Raw genomic sequence first — 18,852 nt, 5'->3', positions numbered from 1 at the left:
TGTGCCTTGTTTCCACAAAATCTATCTTATATTAAATTCTCGATCAAAGTTCATCATTACTTTAATGTATGTAACAAGGCGAGGAATAATGTACAACTTTTTACGCGTATTATAACGTAACTCTTTCCACGTGGGAAATTTTTTTATGCAGATCTCATTGATTAGATTGATATTAATTTTTTTCGTCAACAAACATGAAATCAGATTTCTTCAGTAATTTTTTTTATAACTATACCCATACAGCACAGAAGCAAAATGGTAGCAACATTATAATATTGCTGCGACATTGTAGCAATATTGCTGCAATTTTCTGTGTTGTATCAGATTTCTTTAGTAATTTTTTTTATAACTATACCCATACAGCACAGAACATTGCAGCAATATTGTAGCAACATTATAATATTGCTGCGACATTGTAGCAATATTGTTACAATTCTCTGTGTTGTATCAGATTTTTTCAGTAATTTTTTTTATAAGTATACCCATACAGCACAGAACATTGCAGCAATATTGTAGCAACATTATAATATTGCTGCGACATTGTACCAATATTGCTGCAATATTGCTGCAATTTTCTGTGTTGTATCAGATTTCTTCAGTAATTTCTTTATAACTATACCCATACAGCACAGAACATTGCAGCAATATTGTAGCAACATTATAATATTGCTGCGACATTGTAACAACATTGCTGCAATTTTCTGTGTTGTATGAGTATAATGTTAATGTATTCTGAACTTTAATCATTATTGTAATTATTATACGCATTAAGTCTCTAATCTATAAAACAGCGACGCAAGGTAGATAGAATTAACAATTTTCGATTGCATTTAAATTAAACAACGTAACGCTATTTCCAACGAACCGAAAAATGCATAGCCGCTTAAAGCGTACGTATATACAGCAGCGAAGTGCAACGGGCAGATGCGTTATTTATGTAGCGGTTGGCTAAGTACGTTTCGTTGTGCAATACCTTCGATTCTGACGATCGGGGGTTACGGATCGCCGACGAGGGTTGGTGTATCCTCTGTATTCTCTCTTTTTACAAGAAAGAGTCGGTGCGCAGAGAAACGCGCGGGGTGGAGACCCGAATCCTGAGGCAGTGGACCGTGAATGCGATACCGTAGCTTCACGTAGTGCGTCAGTGGTAGGAGGGGGCAGAGGGTGAAAAAGGGGAACCGGGGGGGAAGGGGGAGGGGGAGGTGCCGTCAAACAACCGTTCGTCGATCGTCCCTTCTCGGTACATCCATGCACCCATCCCTGGTTTTCGTCCTCCTCGCGTCAGCAGCAGGGTGATTTGTACGTATCAATTATGTCTTCCCGCTACCAAGGGACCATCGATGACGTCGCTATCTCTCCTACGTCGCGATCCGATGATTTCAACAACGGGATTTTAACATTCGTCACATATCGTTGTTCGCGACGAAATAGATCGCGACCGACGATTGCCCGCGATGCTGTTAATTATTATACTGACAGGCAAATTACAGTGATTCGGGACACGTGAAAGTATCGACGGAATTTTTTTATCTCGTATGAAGAATTTTTCATCGATAATCTATGATATATAATATTCCCAGTAAACCGAGTAACAGTTATATAACTGTTATATGTTATATAACTGTTATGTGTTAAATAACAGTTATATTGTTGAGTGAGAAATTAACTAACAATTATATTACTGTTACTGTTACTTAGTGTTTGCTGGGTTGATTAATATTGCATATATACCCAGCAAACACCAAATAACAGTTACATAACATGTAACAGTCATATGTAACTGTTACATAACATGTAACAGTTATATTGTTGAGTGGAAAATTATAACTAACAATTATATAACTGTTACTTGATGTTTGCTGGGTTGATTAATATTGCATATATACTCAGTAAACACCAAATAACAGTTACATAACATATAACAATTATATTGTTGAGTGGGAAATTACAACTAACAATTATATAAATATTACTTGATGTTTGCTGGGTTAATTAATATTGCATATACCTATACCCAGCAAACACCAAATAACAGTTACATAACATGTAACAGTTATATGTAACTGTTACATGTAACAGTTATATTGTTGAGTGGAAAATTATAACTAATAATTATATAAATATTACTTGGTATTTGTTGGGTTAATTAATATTGCATATATACCCAGCAATATAAATATTACTTGGTATTTGCTGGGTTAATTAATATTGCATATATACCCAGCAAACACCAAATAACAGTTACATAACATATAACAATTATATTGTTAAGTGGGAAATTACAACTAACAATTATATAAATATTACTTGGTATTTGCTGGGTTAATTAATATTGCATATACATATACCCAGCAAACACCAAATAACAGTTATTAACAGTTATTAACATGTTATGTAACAGTTATATGTAACTATTACATAACATGTAACAGTTATATGTAACTGTTACATAACATGTAACAGTTATATTGTTGAGTAGAAAATTACAACTAATAATTATACAAAAGTTACTTGACGTTTGCTGGGTATTCTCTTTAAAAATTTTCAACATTTAAAAGCATTTAACATTTTTATACGATAGAAATGTAGATATACGACTCTTCAATAAAATGGCTAGGCAATTAGTCATTAAGCAATACTCTTAAATAACCCGAGGCGAACCTTTGTCATTCGCTGCTAATAGAGAATAAATTTTCCGAACTTGTAACACACATTAGTCCGTTTACTCAATCGCTGAGACACGGTGATAGTTTCTACAATGATATAAGAGGCTGGCGCCGGCGGCGTTCCTTTTTCCTGGCTTAATTAAAAGATGATCGCCTAATGAGGGAGAGAGGGTCATCGATGTTCTCCAGAAAAAAACGAGCTCCAATCCTAAACAGGGTACATATACAGGGTGTCCCGATACTATCGTCTAACTTTTCTCGACTTTAGAAATTCTCTTATTTCCTTAAATTCGCGTCCCGCTGAGCGGTGGCTATTATAAAAGCCTGCAGGAAAATCATATGATACAGGCAGGCAATTGAAATTACATTTCACGGTTATACACACATTCCCAGGAGCACTTTAGCAACGTGTACCGCCCGTTTGTGTGAGAATCTATCCGCCTGGGACATTAGACACGCTTTTTCTATTCTCTCGAGAGAATGCAACGTTGGCTCCTTTGATCTGGCAAACGAACCAACTTTTAAGCTTTCGGCCACGCAGATGGTTATGATAATAATCATAATTTGATCCTCGGTCTCTGGTGTCCCAACTTCTTCGATGCGCGCGCGTGCATATCAATAATACGCACACACGCGCACATTTAATGAACTCACGCGTACGACATATACACGGCTACGTAAAGCTGACGACTCTCAGGGTCGATTGTGGACAATACGGAGCACGGATGGAGTAGCTTCGAAATCGATCGAGAATTAATCCGCCGCTATCGCGTCTTGCAACTGTTGCCCTATTGTCTCTTCGCGAGCCAAAATGAAAGGACGGAGGGGGGAGAGAGATGCGGATAAATTGCTAGAGCAAGACGGCCGACTTTCCCGCTCTTCTTTCCTATTCTTCTCCTCGAGATTCGCGGCGATTTTCTTCGAAAATCTTGACGCCTCTGACCACGTGTCTCGATAGATTCGGCACAGAATTTCGATTATAGTGCTCTTTGCTTCGTGATTTGTCCCGTTTTCGTTCTTGACATTCGTCCGAGAGTCTAGAATTTAAAGTCAAATACTTTAAGTGAATCATATAAAATCGATATAAAAGGTTAAGGATGTTTTGTACAATCCCAGCAAAAAGTAGCTCAAAATCAATATTGAGGAATATCCACTTTTGGTGTATTTTGAGTATAAGAAATTGTGTGGAATATTACAATCTTAGTATTTTTTAATATTTATTGCGTTTTTACTGAAATATTCCGAATTTTGTTAATCGAAATGATTAACTTTTGGCAGAGAATTTCGCCTTGTGACAGATACATGGCTAACTTCGTTGAATTATATTTAATATCTTTTTAACCAGTTAGCACTTGTATACTATTGTTTGACCAAATATATATTTCCTCTGTATCTAAACTTTTGCAAATTTTAAACAAATTCTGAATATTATTTCCATGTGTTTTTGTTATTTGAATCGACGTGGTTATACATTTCCCATAAAAACACATGTTAATTCGGTGCAAATTAAAATCCTTATAACTCGCGAACGCTTTAGTGAATCGATTAAAAAATTATACTGAAGATTCTAAACATATGTAAAGACATTCTGTAGAATTTTCATTAAATTCTCAATATTTTGAAAATAGGTACAAAACATCCTTAATGTCTTTTATCTCCTTTTCTTCAGGGAATGACATCGCGGCTTTTAGAGTCAGCTGTGTCTATCACTTACGACGTATTATTTTGACGCAAACCAGCGTACGACCCTTCTAACGCCTCGACCACTTGCGGTTTTAACTACCTTGGACGATCCCTCCCGAGTACCGAGTGTCGAGTGTGGCGAGAATTATGTAATTATTCCGTGGTAATTGTCGCGAAAAAGGACGATTGCCTGAATGCCTTGAGTGTCTTGATGAAAGCGGTCCAAAAAGGGGGTCAACTCTTGCCGACGAAACTCCCTCCATGAGAATCTAACTCAGTCTAGAACTCTACGTATAATTTTCAAAGAGTTCCATATATCATATAAATATATTACATAATTATTATATAATTATTATATACCCAGCGAACACAGAATATTGCAGCAACATTGCTGTAATGTTGTAATATTGCCGCAACATTGCTGCTATGTTGTAATATTGCTGCAACATCGCTGCAATGTTGTAATATTGCTGCAACATTCTGTATTTGCTGGGTAATTATTATTAGTTATTATATAATTAATATATAATTATTATATAATTATTATATACCCAGCGAACACAGAATATTGCAGCAACATTGCTGCAATGTTGTAATATTGCTGCAATATTGCTGCAATATTCTGTGTTTGCTGGGTAATTATTATATAATTGCTGGGTAATTATTATATAATTACCCAGCAACTCATTACTAATGAGTTAATTTGATCGTATTTTATTTTATTTTCATGTTTTACTGTTATTTCGTGATTTGACATTGAAAAAGATCCGAATTGGATCGAAACGCAGCATTTGTCACTTAAATCAAATAAACGTTTTTATTAGGTTTATTATATTAATACAACCGTTTTTATTTTTATTTTCGCATCTTTTCACCATTGAGCTGGTCCTTTAAGCCTTTTTTGTAATTTTATTGGTTATTATATAATTGTTATATAATTATTATATAATTATTTCAATTAATATATTATGTAATTATGTAATATTTAATTCAAAATTTTAATACTCAACAAGAAACAATATACATATATATGTACATGTAGAATGTCTTGAACCAATTGCTCTCAATCGTTGATCGAAAGCAAGTACGATTGGTATTATCTAACTCACTTCCAGATTCGTAATTAGCAAGGAAGCATTCAAAAGCTGCCGATACTGTCAGATGGAAGGTCGGCCTTTGACACTAGGACAGCTGGGATAAGTTTGGTCCAGGCCTTATCATCCTCAAGATCATGCATATAAAGACGGTGACTCGTTCGCGGAACCCTCGAAAGCGAACAATCGCGTATGCCAAGAATTACCTTCTCACTCACGAACCCTCGCCAAGTCTTCTTGCCCCTAACGCCATAGTCCTTTTCTTTCATTACATCTCCTTTTGTGCCGTACATTAGACGCCTTATATGCCATCAAGTTGGAATACTTTTGAATCGAATGCATCATATACAGGGTGAGCCATTTTAATTTATCCACCCCAATAACTTTTTTATATTTGAATGTACAACAAAATGTTTCAAATAAAAGTTGCTTGACTTCGAGGGGGACAGAAGATGGGTGGCAAAAATTTGACCTTGGATAGTCATTTGAAGGTCACATAAAGGTTACCTTCAATTTCTTTAATGGAATTCCCTATTTTTCATTACATATTCTTGTAGCTTATCTCGAGAGCTTTCCAAAACACTGTAATTAAGTACCTTTTCATTAAGTACTTTTTGAGTTATAAGGCTTGAAATAACTTCTTAATTTTACATAAAATATATATATATATATATATATATATATATATATATATATATTCATCTTGATTGTCATAAAATTATTACCAAAATCATAAAAGTATCTAAAATCTCTATTATTTTTTATTGCTTTTCGATATCAAATATCATGTAAGAAATCTTTATTTTATTTGCAATTTTTTTAATTTTTTTTTGTATGTATCAAAAACACAGTTTTCAAATAAAGAATACGAGTTTGACGTAATTCTGAGTCATAAATTGTGCATAAATATAATGCGTTCGACTCGCAGAAGTATTTAACTTTTGATGAAGAGACATACACCACGTCTAGTGTACTTCTTGCCCAGACTTCTACTGCCCGCATTTTTTCGTTCACGACCGATGTCGAATCATAACTATGTGGGATACAATAGATAGAAACCGCCGTCGTGTCCTTTCTCTGCCATTTGTCGGCGCCGCCAAATAATTTTGACTGTCACGATTTCACGCACTAAAATAGCCGAGTGGATTCACAAAGTCGTGAATCTTCTCAATTAATTCACAAACACTTTCAAAGATGTTTCCTTATCAACGCTGTTGAAGTTCAGATTATTATATCTTATCTCCTCCCCTCGCCGTCCTTATTTAAAAATTACAAATTATTATCTTTTCATGTAGAAATTTATAATATTCAGCAATGTAAAAATCACTCTCCGCGCGACTACGTCAGAAATTATGGAACAATGTATTTTAAAAAGTGCACACATAGAAACGTACAATTACATGCAGAATCGCACGACATGCTGGGACAAAGGTTTATCGTGCGTTTCGCACGAAAAACGACCTTTGGCCACTCGCCAATCGTGGTACGATGTTTTAGAATTCGCAGCCAATGATGACAACCGCTTTTGTCGCACGGTTTTGCATAATTTATTATTGTCGAACGATTCACCGATGGCAAACGCCACGTTCCACGTACGATCGTAGCATCGCAGAAAGAAGAATCGTAGAAAACGTATAAGTGATGTAAAAATTAACGTCATTTTTTTTTTAAATTTTATATATTTTTTTTTATTTTTATATATATATTTTTTTATATATTTTTTTAATTTTATTTTTAAGTAAAGCTTACTTCCACACATCCATCTACGCTTGTCGCTTGTTGTTGAGTATATCTGAGTTGACAAAAGTGCATAGATTAAGATTTCAAGTCTTACGATTTTGTAGAAATATTCTTTGATAAAAACATCAAATTTTTATCATAAAAATTCAACATATTTGGATTATCTTTTTTTATGATACCATTTAATATAAATGGCTTTTATCAAAAATCACGAACAATTTTTAAGTGAATCGGATACGCTCTATCGAATGGTGATATTTTCAACTTTTGATTCCGACCGGAAATACGCTATCCGGATCGGAAGTTGAATTTTTTTAGGGGAACATGGTACTTTTTATTACAGATTCGAATTGTACGTGAAAAAATAAGAAACTTTTGTATCAAACGTTTTTTCTAAAAGTGCCTTTGTCGATCTTAAAATTGACTTGATTATTTCATCACAATTACTTTCAAGGTCAATTTTAAGATTGACAGAGGCACTTTTAGAAAAAAATGTTTGATACAAAAGTATTTTATTTTTTTAAATTTTAAGTAAAGTATTTTATTTTTTATTATTTTTTATTATTTTTATTATTTTATTATTTTATTATTTTTATTATTTATTTTTTATTATTTTTAATCCTGTATATATTTGTAATTAAAATGCTACTAAATTTTATTTAAAATTAATTTATTTTATTATAAATTAATATAATTACTTTATGAATTTGATTACTTTATTATTCGCATGACATAATTAAATAATAAAAATAATATTGATAAATCCAATTATTTTTATTATATTTATTATAATTAGGTTAATACAATTTAATATTCGATATTCAATCGCTTATTTCTCTTAAAAATATCTTTTCGATAGCTCTTTATTTATAAAATTCGTATCCAAGAAGACCAAAGCGCGTAAAGCATATCAAGTTATTTTTAGAATCATTTCACGATTACAAGCATGTTTTATGATAAGTATAAGAAAGCTCGCGACCGATATCCGCTGTATTATGTCACGGCAGATTTTTTCGCGACTCATCGTTAGAGAGAAATCTCGAATATCGATGATCGCACGGTGCAGTGACGCGCGGTGATGGATGCATCAGCGGGACCAAAGCACCGGCATTTACTACAGTCGTTTGAAGGCCGAAAGAAATCCAGCCGAGGGATGTCCAGGCTACAGCCTCGACTACTGCTGAAAGGAGAAGAGAGAAATCGCGATCGCGAGGGAGAAGAAGAGGAAGACCGCGCGAAGATTAGATCCCCAGGATCCGAGTGTAGGTGGGATTGGATTTGGCAGACGCGCGCGCGGCTCGTTGGCGGTAGATGCCGATGATGCGAGAAGGAGTAGGACAAGAAGAAGGGGCAAGGGGGTGGAGTTTGGTCGGTGTCCGAACGACGGAGAGGAGACTCGGAGTAGGGTACAGGGAGAAATGCAGACCAGGGTAGAGGAAGATGGGGTGGAGCGCGGAAGAGAGATGAGAAGAGGCCGTAAGTGACAGAACGGTGGTTGGTATAGGTGAACTGTTGGACAACACCGAACCACCCGAACTGCACTCGGCGGTATTTAAGGGAGAGCCGCGAGCGTAGCGCGCCAGTTGTTAACACGGCCGGTCGGTGGTTGGTTCCCGCGGATTGACACTTGCCTGTCAGTCGAGTCGCGTGGCATCCAGTCGAGTGAGAATACGTGGCCGAGCTGAGAGGGATAAGTTGTAAATTCAGTAAATGAGACGAATAATTTCGAGACGAACGAACTCGGAATATTATTCAACGGGGCAATTTTGACAGCCACGTGATCGTCCTCCCGCGTTCGCCAATTTGTCTTTGGCGCGATAAAAAAAAAGACGATCGCGTAAACGCGCAAGTGCGAAGAACAGAGTGAATATATGGGGAATCGCGTATAGTTTCTCTCCAAATCGGCGCGACGACGTTATGTGAGAGTACACACATATGGCATTACTTGAAGATCGGGAGAATTCGATAGCTTTGAATCTTGGATGGTACAGATGAGTGTATCAAAGAGGTACGTTCTCTCTTGTGTAATTTTATTGAAGCAATTATTGATGAAGGATAATTATTCAAAAGGAGACTCCAATCTTTAATTAGCTTTCATAATATATTTTTTTATAAAAAAAATGAGATATATAAAAAGGAATGTAGAGAGATGAAACTGTTCAAGTTTAATTATAAAAATGACCAATCTTGTTCACTTTAAATTTACAATCTCTTGAAAAGTATCAAAAATGTTCTCACGATAGCAGTTCGAATAAACAAGAAGTTATGTTTCGTTATCGCACATGTCACGTCGTATCAATGAATAATATCATATTTATATCATATTTCCTCTCCCTAATATGTATGTTTAACGTACATATTATCTCATCATGTGTTGAATTTGTTGGAAAAGGGATTATTTTGCGATAAGAAATCAAAAGTAGGAGAATTCACTAACATGTATAATAAATGTCTTTAATAAATTCAAGTTTGATCGATATTGAATCAAAAGGCTAGTATGAATTGTTAAAAGTAATAGTGAATTCGTAATTTAAAAAATATTTATATCGTTTTTTAATAAAATAAGATTTTTAAATAATTCTTCTAAAATAATACAAAGATGTAACAAAATGTTAAAAGCATAATTTGTGTAATTTTGAAAGAAGAAAATTTTTAATAATTTAGAAAAAGTGTTTTTCAAGATTATTATATTTCGAAATTTTTAACACCAATATATTTCTTTTTCTAAGTAGAAATTCTTCTACTTAGAATACATTTTTATTGTTCATAGCAGACACTAAAATCAATTAATTCTTGAAATAATTTTTATATAATATTTTTGCTCTACATATTTTCTTTCTTTAAAATTATAGATTCTTAGCATTTTATAATTTTCGTAAATAGAAATAAATTTAAAAAAAGAATTACTCAAATATTTTCTATATATTAGTTAAAAATTTATAAACGTGAGATTAATGTAATAAATCCAAAATATGTTATAAATATTATCTTACAATTTTATATTATAATTTTGGGGAATGCTTTCTAAAATATTTTAAAATTTTGATTTTAGATAATGACTGAATTAATTATACAATGTTTGTAATCTCTTAAAAAAATACACATTATATATTATATATTATAAATCAGTTATATTATACACATACACGCGAATTTTTAAATAAAAGGAAATTAAATGATTATATGAGAATCGAATTAATTGTATATAATTTTTTACTTAAATTATATAAAAAAGAATAAAAGTAAAATTGTTAGCAATCTTTTACTATTCTTTCTCTTCATTGTAGACCAAATTTTAAGTAATTTTTTTTAATGAAATTCAATTGCATTGCTTGAAAAAAAAATTAATGAGAGAGTCTCAATAAATAATTAATATAAAACTAAATTAATTTTTGTCGAATCTCAAAAATTACTTATATTTATATACTTTCTAATTTCTGCGTATTTATCAATTTATCAGAAAATTACAGTGTGATAGTCAAAGAAAAATATGTTTATCAAGATATTTTTGTATATCATTTTCCAAAGTTATTTTCGAATTTCACATAGGAAGCATAATAAGAATTGTTATTGTTATTTGTGTTTTTAAGATGTTCGATGAATAATATTAAAAATAATTCCTATATAAAGAAAACTATTTTACATCAGATTATATATTAGGAGATTCTCTCTTAGTTTGCAAAATATCCAATACATTTTGCATTTGCATTATTCAAAAATATTACGGCCTGATGATATTTTGGAACAGGTACCACCCGATGCTGCTGCTGTTGGCATTGGGATTGATTTTCAGGCAATCGTCCGTCGGAGCTTACCTGTCACAAGAAGGTACATATTTTGCACGATCAAATGTTTCGTCCGAATTCACCGGGACGTCTTCCAGCCGCAGCATCTCGATCATCAGGATCTCGTCCGATGAGCGATTGGAGCGGATCATTTGGTGGTCCGGAGCTTGCGCCAAGGAGACTGTTGTCAATTGGGGGTGGGCATAATCGGTTTTTACAATCTTAATATGAAATATAAAATCGAGACAGGTTGAAATCGAGGGAGTCCAATTTCGGAAATAAACTTTGGAAGCAAGAAATTGCTCGATATTATCGTAATCTCTGAGATCTTGACGAGTGTTATTTTTATCTGGCGATACTTAGGTGTGTACATGCGTCCTTTTTCCTGAAAAGAAGGGGCGCGTCGAGTGTTTTTACAGTAACCAAGGTTAGAGTGTGTCTCTCCCGTTCCATCTGCCTTTCTGAAATAACACATTTTCTCGGATATAGGCAAATCTCTCTTCCTATCCCATCGTCCCACCCATATGTGGAGAGGATTGTAGCGGGAACTCGGTTGGCAAGCACGAAAACAATGCCGCCTTTCACTATTGCCAATATATACGTGGAAGCCTGGCTGTTATGTATACATTTAGCGTCGGTTAGGTCTTTCAAATGCCATCCATCGTTCCGAAGAACGCTGATACAGTCTAGCGGAACGGTCCCTGTGAATCCTTGTCAGTCGTTTCAATACAATTATAATGCCGCGTTATGATGCCCGCAGAATGAGGATCGATGCTCAAACGAATGAATAGATTTTACATTTTGCTTCTTTTTCCCCGCCGGCTTATATAAGGAACGAATTTAACTTGCAATATCAGCTGTTTTCCAAACGTCAAGTCACGCATGTTAATACTTATATATATCAAGTGACTCAAGATATAGAATCAAGCTATGCGCGATAATATCTGCATAATTCTGCTCGCTCAATCACACGCATTAAAGCAAGTGTATATTTTTCTCTCATAAAAATAATATTGCACAACGAATATACAGAGTGTCCCAAAAGTCACGGACGAATATTTCATAAACTATGCACTTTATAAACAAATGTTTCAGACAAAAGTTGTATGGCTTGAAGGCGGCCATCAGATAGTGGCAATTATTTAACCTTGGAGAGTCATTTGAAGATGACGTAAAGATCACCTTCAATTTCTTAAATAGAATCCCCTATTTTTTATTACATATTCGTATAGCTTATCTCGAGAGCTTTCCAAAACACTATAATAAAGTATTTCTTCATTGAGTACTTTTCGAGTTATGAGGCTTGAAATTATTTCTTAATTTTATACCATAACCTTACATAAACCATAAAATATTTAGTAAAATATTCATTTTTCGATTATCTTACCTTAATACTTTTATGTACAAAATAACGAGAGGAATCAATTGGTGTAAAGAAAATACATAGTTGTTTTTAAGAAAAAAATATATAATTGTTAATTGCAAATTACGTGACTTTCAAATGACTCTCCCATGTCAAATCATTGCCATTATCTGATGGCCCCCTTCAAGCCATACTTTTGTCTGAAATATTTCTCTCTAAAGTGCACAGTTTATGAAATATTCGACCGGTCCGGGGCTTTTGGGATATCCTGTATATCCATCTGTAATTTAATAAAAAATATTTAATAAAAATATTTAATAAAAATACCAAAAAAAAAAACGATAGAAAATAACATTAAAAATTATATTACAATTATATTATAAGTAACACGTAAAATTATATTACAATTATATTACAAGTAACGTAAAATTATATTACAATTATATTACAAGTAACGTAAAATTATATTACAATTAGATTACAAGTAACGTAAAGTTAAATTACAACGAAATAAAATACAATAAAATTATACATCGTGATAATAATGAAAAAAACGTGTAAAATACAATAATATAATTGTTATTTCATTAGAGTGAAAAAGGGGGATACAAATGGCACAAATTTATCATGTTTATTCGTTGACAGTAACCGCAAAGCCAACCGAGCTCTTAAGCCGAAAAGCGGCAAGTTAAGTAAGCAAGGATTAGGTCCTGCGACGTGCGGGTGTCTCGGAACCTTTACGTAGGGACCGGATTGGACCCTGGACCTAAACGTAGTTCGGTCTATGTTTTAGTCTCGCCTAGATGGGACTCATCTGCTGATGCTCTCACGAGGATACCACGAAATACCACAACCACGAAGCGTCACTTTGCACTTAAACGGCAGGACGAAAGCTCTTTTACCGTCGTGAAGAAAGTGCACACTCTGCTTTCTGTTCCACTGAGCTTTCGTTTCCCACTCTTTCTTCCGAATTTGCTTTTATCGCGTGAATAATTTGGTGAGAAAATTCATTTCCGGGTACTTGTCTCCTTCTTTGCGTTACGGTGAAATACACTCGGAGATATCCCAGTTGCCGAAAGTTTATTTTACTTCGTCATAATCTCGCCAGAAATTCTTTGTAAATGTTAGACACGGTTGCTCGCGCAGTTACAGTAAATCATTCCCAGCAAACATCAAATAACAGTTATATAACTGTTACTTATAATTTCCTACTCAACAATATAACTGTTATATAAGAGTTACATAACATATAACACTTATATTGCTGAGTGGGAAATTAAAACTAATAGTTTATGTAATAAAATATATAACTGTTAGTTATAATTCCCCCATTCAACAATATAACTGTTACATAACAGTTATATTGTTGAGTGGGGAATTATAACTAACAGTTGTATAACTGTTATTTGGTGTTTATTGAAAATGATTTACTAGTTATACCCAGCAAACACCAAGTAACAGTTATATAACTGTTAGTTATAATTTTCTACTCAACAATATAACCGTTATATAACAGTTGCATAACATATAACATTTATATTGCTGAGTGGGAAATTAAAACTAATAGTTTATATAACAAAATATATAACTGTTAGTTAAAATTCCCCCATTCAACAATATAACTGTTACATAATAGTTATATTGTTGAGTGGGGAATTATAACTAACAGTTGTATAATTGTTATTTGATGTTTATTGAAAATGATTTACTAGTTATACCCAGCAAACACCAAGTAACATTTATATAACCGTTAGTTGTAATTTCGCACTTAGCAATATAATGTATTATGTTATATAATTGTTATATAACAGTTATATTGTTGAGTGGGAAATTATAACTAACAGTTATATAACTGTTATTTCGTGTTTGCTGGGAATGATTTACTACCCAGCAAACACCAAGTAACATTTATATAACTATTAGATGTTATGTAACTGTTATATAATAATTATATTGTTGAGTAGGGAAATTATAACTAATACAGTTACATAACATATAACATATTGTTGAGTGGAAAATTGTAACAAGATATAGTTACATAACATATAACAGTTATATTGCTGAGCGGGAAATTACAACTAACGGTTATATAAATGTTAGTTGTAATTTCCCACTCAATAATATAACAGTTACATAACAGATATGTTATGTAACTATTATATGTTATATAACAGATATGTTATGTATCTGTTATATGTTATATAACTTATATGTTATATGTTATATAACAGATATGTTATATAACTGTTACTTGGTGTTTGCTGGGTTTTTAGGATCTAAATAAAATAATTCGTCGAAAAAAAGAGACGACGATGACGTCGTGCGACGGAAGATATTTCTCGAAATTTAATATGTTTTACATTTAAATGACGTTATAATAATTTGTTGTTTCGATAGAAACACGGACGTGATGCTGCGGCAGGTTTGGCTTCGAAAGTCAAGCAGAAAGCTGCAATTGATATACGCCGGCGAAACTTTGACCGATTGCATTGACGAGAAGCTCGCACGGTGGGATGACAGCGAGTGTTTGCCCAGCTCTCGCCGCGTCTATCACTATCACGATGACGGTGACGAGGTGTCGATCGAGGTGTTCCAACTCGACGGCGAGGACGCTTCGAGGATACCCCGCGATCTCTCTTGGCTATTGTCGTCATCGGAGCTTCATTATCAGTGCGATCGTGTGAGAATGCGAGTACGAGACCAAGTCGCGACTCAAAATCGACATAGGTACATCACCCCTCGACACCACCCTCCTCCTTCTCCCCCATCCTTATGGGCGACAATCAAGTGCGTGGCGGAAAGGAGAGGGAGTGAAAAAGATTCTTCTTGTAATAAACGCAGGAAATACGCGAACTCGGCGACCAACGCGACGAACATTGGGAAAAAACGGGGCCGGAATCGGACCCGAAGGGAGCTATTCATGATCCCGGGAACGCAATGGTGCGGCCGCGGGGACCGCGCCACCAAATACACGAATCTGGGCGGCTTCGGGCTGGCCGATGCCTGTTGTCGCAAGCACGACACGTCCTGTCCCTTTCATATACCGGCGTTCGGGAAGCGTTACGGCGTTTTCAACTGGAGAATATCGAGCATGATGCATTGCGCCTGCGACGAGCGGTGAGTTATTGTTTTTACCCTCTTACTTTAACCTCGCGCGATCTGAGAAAAGATGCGTCCCCCAAGTAGTATCGGATGATCCCGAATCATTATCTGACTTTCGGAAAATCTTCAGCAAAATTTATTTTTTAGTGTTTCTTAATTTTATAATTGTATTTCTTTATTTTATAATTTTATTTCTTAATTTTATAATTTAATTTCTTAATTTTATAATTTAATCTATATTTAATCTACAGGGTGTCTCAAAACTCACAATGAATCTTTCAAAGATTTCTGGGATCATTTGGAGACGATTTTTCCTCAGCGAAAATGTCGATGAAGGCCATTATTTTTTGCATGTTCCCGATTTTTGTCATCATGTATCTTTGCAATTAAGTCTTAAATTAAAACTCAACTAAAGTAAATTCTATTTAAAATTAATCGAAGAATGGTGGTTTTGTTAATATTTTATTTCTACAAAGCTTAGTTTACGAAAAATCCCTTATTTCCAATTCAACTTATAATTCGAAAATTATTAGTATCTTGACATTTTCGTCGAGGAAAAATTATCTTCAGATGATCCCAGGAATCTGTCTTTGAAAGATTCATTATGAGTTTTGAGACACCCTGTATGTTTCTCTTAATTTTCTTTATTCAATCTATTATATTTCTCTTATACAATGATGAACATTTGTTCCAGCAAACACCAAATAACAATTATATAACTGTTAGTTATAATTTCCCACTCAACAATATAACTGTTATCTAACAATTATATAACATGTAACAATTATATTGTTCAGTAAGAAATTACAACTAATAGTTTATATAATAAAATATATAACTGTTAGTTATAATTTCCCACTCAACAATATAACTGTTATCTAACAGTTACATAACATGTAACAATTATATTGTTGAGTAGGAAATTAGAACTAATAGTTTATATAATAAAATATATAACTGTTAGTTATAATTTCCCACTCAACAATATAACTATTATCTAACAGTTACATAACATGTAACAATTATATTGTTGAGTAGGAAATTACAACTAATAGTTTATATAATAAAATATATAACTGTTAGTTATAATTTCCCACTCAACAATAAAACTGTTATCTAACAGTTACATAACACGTAACAATTATATTGTTGAGTAAGAAATTACAACTAATAGTTTATATAATAAAATATATAACTGTTAGTTATAATTTCCCACTCAACAATAAAACTGTTATCTAACAGTTACATAACATGTAACAATTATATTGTTGAGTAAGAAATTACAACTAATAGTTTATATAATAAAATATATAACTGTTAGTTATAATTTCCCACTCAACAATAAAACTGTTATATAACAGTTACATAACATATAACAATTATATTGTTGAGTGGGAAATTACAACTAACAGTTATATAAATGTTACTTGGTGTTTGCTGGGGTGATTTTGATCTCTGTGCATCAAATGCTAAACATTCTATATAAAATAATAAATGTAAAACAATAAAATATAAATATCGCAAATATAAATTTATTAACGATAAAAAATTATCCCGCGCGCAGTAATATTTTAATGCTTAAGAAGATGATTGTTGTGTTTGCATCTAATGTATATAAAAATTGCAATCTTCTTTGTAACATTACAGATTTCGCACATGTTTGAAGATGGCCGGGACTACGTCGGCGGATTTTATAGGCAAGATCTTCTTCGATGTGCTGCAATCAAAGTGCTTTATTTTGAAACCGCAAAAAGTGTGCGTGAAACGATCTTGGTGGGGCAAATGTCAACATCACGAATACCGAAAACAAGCTCACGTACGGGATAATGTTCCTTACTAAGGCTGTAAAGCGCAAGGGATCGCGAAACGCGTAAACAGATAATGAAATATCCTTCTTCCGGAGATGTCAATAGCAGTTCTCAGGGATGTAATATTTTGTCGAAATATTTATAATACATATATCAAATGAAAAAGACGCAAAAAGAAAAAATCGATTACTAAATCGAGATGTATCGCCAAAGGCACGATCGACAATATATCGTAATATCTTTAATACGAAGAATATTATTATATATTAAGAATCGTTATTATATATTAATTTTGCCGATAATTTCATATCAGACATTTTCAATTAAAACGTTCGGAAACAAGAAGAATGCATTTACAAGTAAACATTTTTCAACGTAAATTAAGTTTATTAAAATGTCTTCTTCTCTATAAAATTGCTATTATATTTTTCTGCCACATTTTTTATAATATATTACAATATATAATAAAAATAAAAATGTTCTTGGTCGTATTTTACAACAAAATTTATTTAAACTTGAATTGCTTCGTTTATATCTGCCGTTTAATTGTAAAATGTCATCGTAGATATCGGCGGTCCTTGTACTGTAGAGTTAAACTTGTAGATAAAATTCATTAACTTTAAATAGCATACTATTAGCAAATTAATAGAATTATAATAAGCTTTAACCCTTTGTTCGTTGAAGCATTTGAAATTTAGATAGCATTCCAAAGATGTAAAAATAAAAAAAAAAAATAAGACGCATAAAACATACGAAACATAATCTACCTAACCTAACCGTAAGATAGCTTAGCATTTTTGATGACATATTATTATTGTATGTACTTATATTAGCTATTTACAAGCTGCACAAAATAATGTTTAGATATACATATATTAAGATATAAAAAATTAATTTTATCACTATTATTTATATTCCATTTACAAATACATATTTTTAATTCAAGATAGTAATTTGTATAAGAAAATTTTAGAATAAGTCATCCAACTTTTATCTTTGCAATTTTAATTCCATTTTTAATTGAAAATAATAATCTAAAGAGAGAGAGATATGTATATTTGATTTTTATCAAAATAATCAAAAATAAATCTTATAAAGTTTGATGATTTATTTTAAAATTGCTCTATATATATTCGATTTAATCAGAAATGATCCATTTACTGGATCTCTCCAGCGTACACGTATATAACATTTAAGAGTGTGTATGCAAGTACACGTGGTCCTGCATTTCGCGCATGCGCGCAAGTTTTGCGTAGGAGTAAATAGCTGACTCGAGATTTGAGCGATTTGTATATAAAAGATTTCTCATTATCATTTTTTGCTTCCAAAATATATATCTCGACTATTTAATTAATATATAAAAATCGTAAATTATTAATCTGCGACAGCAGATAATAGAAATTAGCGTATATATTTGAAAGAATCCAAGGAAGCATATGAGAAAAGAGAGATATTTCCAAAAAGTCTCTCTCTTGTTAAACTCTCAAATACTTTAAAATACTTGAAAAAAATAATAATTTGAAAAATAAAAAATACAACATCGAAAACATTCGGTAATTTATATTTACCATGACGTAAATATAAAAGCATTTTTGCACTAACTATTTCATT

The 18,852-nt window shown here is 32.9% G+C and overlaps 1 protein-coding gene across 2 annotated transcripts; it reads left to right on the top strand.

Moving 5' to 3' along the window:
• The first annotated feature begins 8,247 nt into the window (after positions 1–8,247).
• Positions 8,248–17,531, top strand: LOC105256285. 2 transcript variants are annotated; one of them, XM_025410490.1, is made up of 5 exons: positions 8,398–9,191; positions 10,932–11,165; positions 14,729–15,058; positions 15,173–15,448; positions 17,081–17,528. In XM_025410490.1, the coding sequence occupies exons 1-5, from the start codon at positions 9,166–9,168 to the stop codon at positions 17,271–17,273; spliced, it is 1,059 nt and encodes a 352-aa protein (XP_025266275.1). In that variant the 5' UTR covers positions 8,398–9,165; the 3' UTR covers positions 17,274–17,528. The 2 variants fall into 2 exon arrangements, with proteins under 2 accessions (XP_025266274.1, XP_025266275.1); XM_025410489.1 differs by having other exon boundaries at positions 8,248–9,191; positions 14,729–15,448; positions 17,081–17,531.
• Positions 17,532–18,852: the final 1,321 nt, after the last annotated feature.

Source organism: Camponotus floridanus, unplaced genomic scaffold (assembly GCF_003227725.1).
Source record: "Camponotus floridanus strain SB8 unplaced genomic scaffold, Cflo_v7.5 scaffold32, whole genome shotgun sequence".
In the NCBI taxonomy this organism is placed as follows: domain Eukaryota; kingdom Metazoa; phylum Arthropoda; class Insecta; order Hymenoptera; family Formicidae; genus Camponotus; species Camponotus floridanus.
Note: the sequence above shows the minus strand (reverse complement) of the source record. Positions and strands in the feature narration are given on the sequence as shown.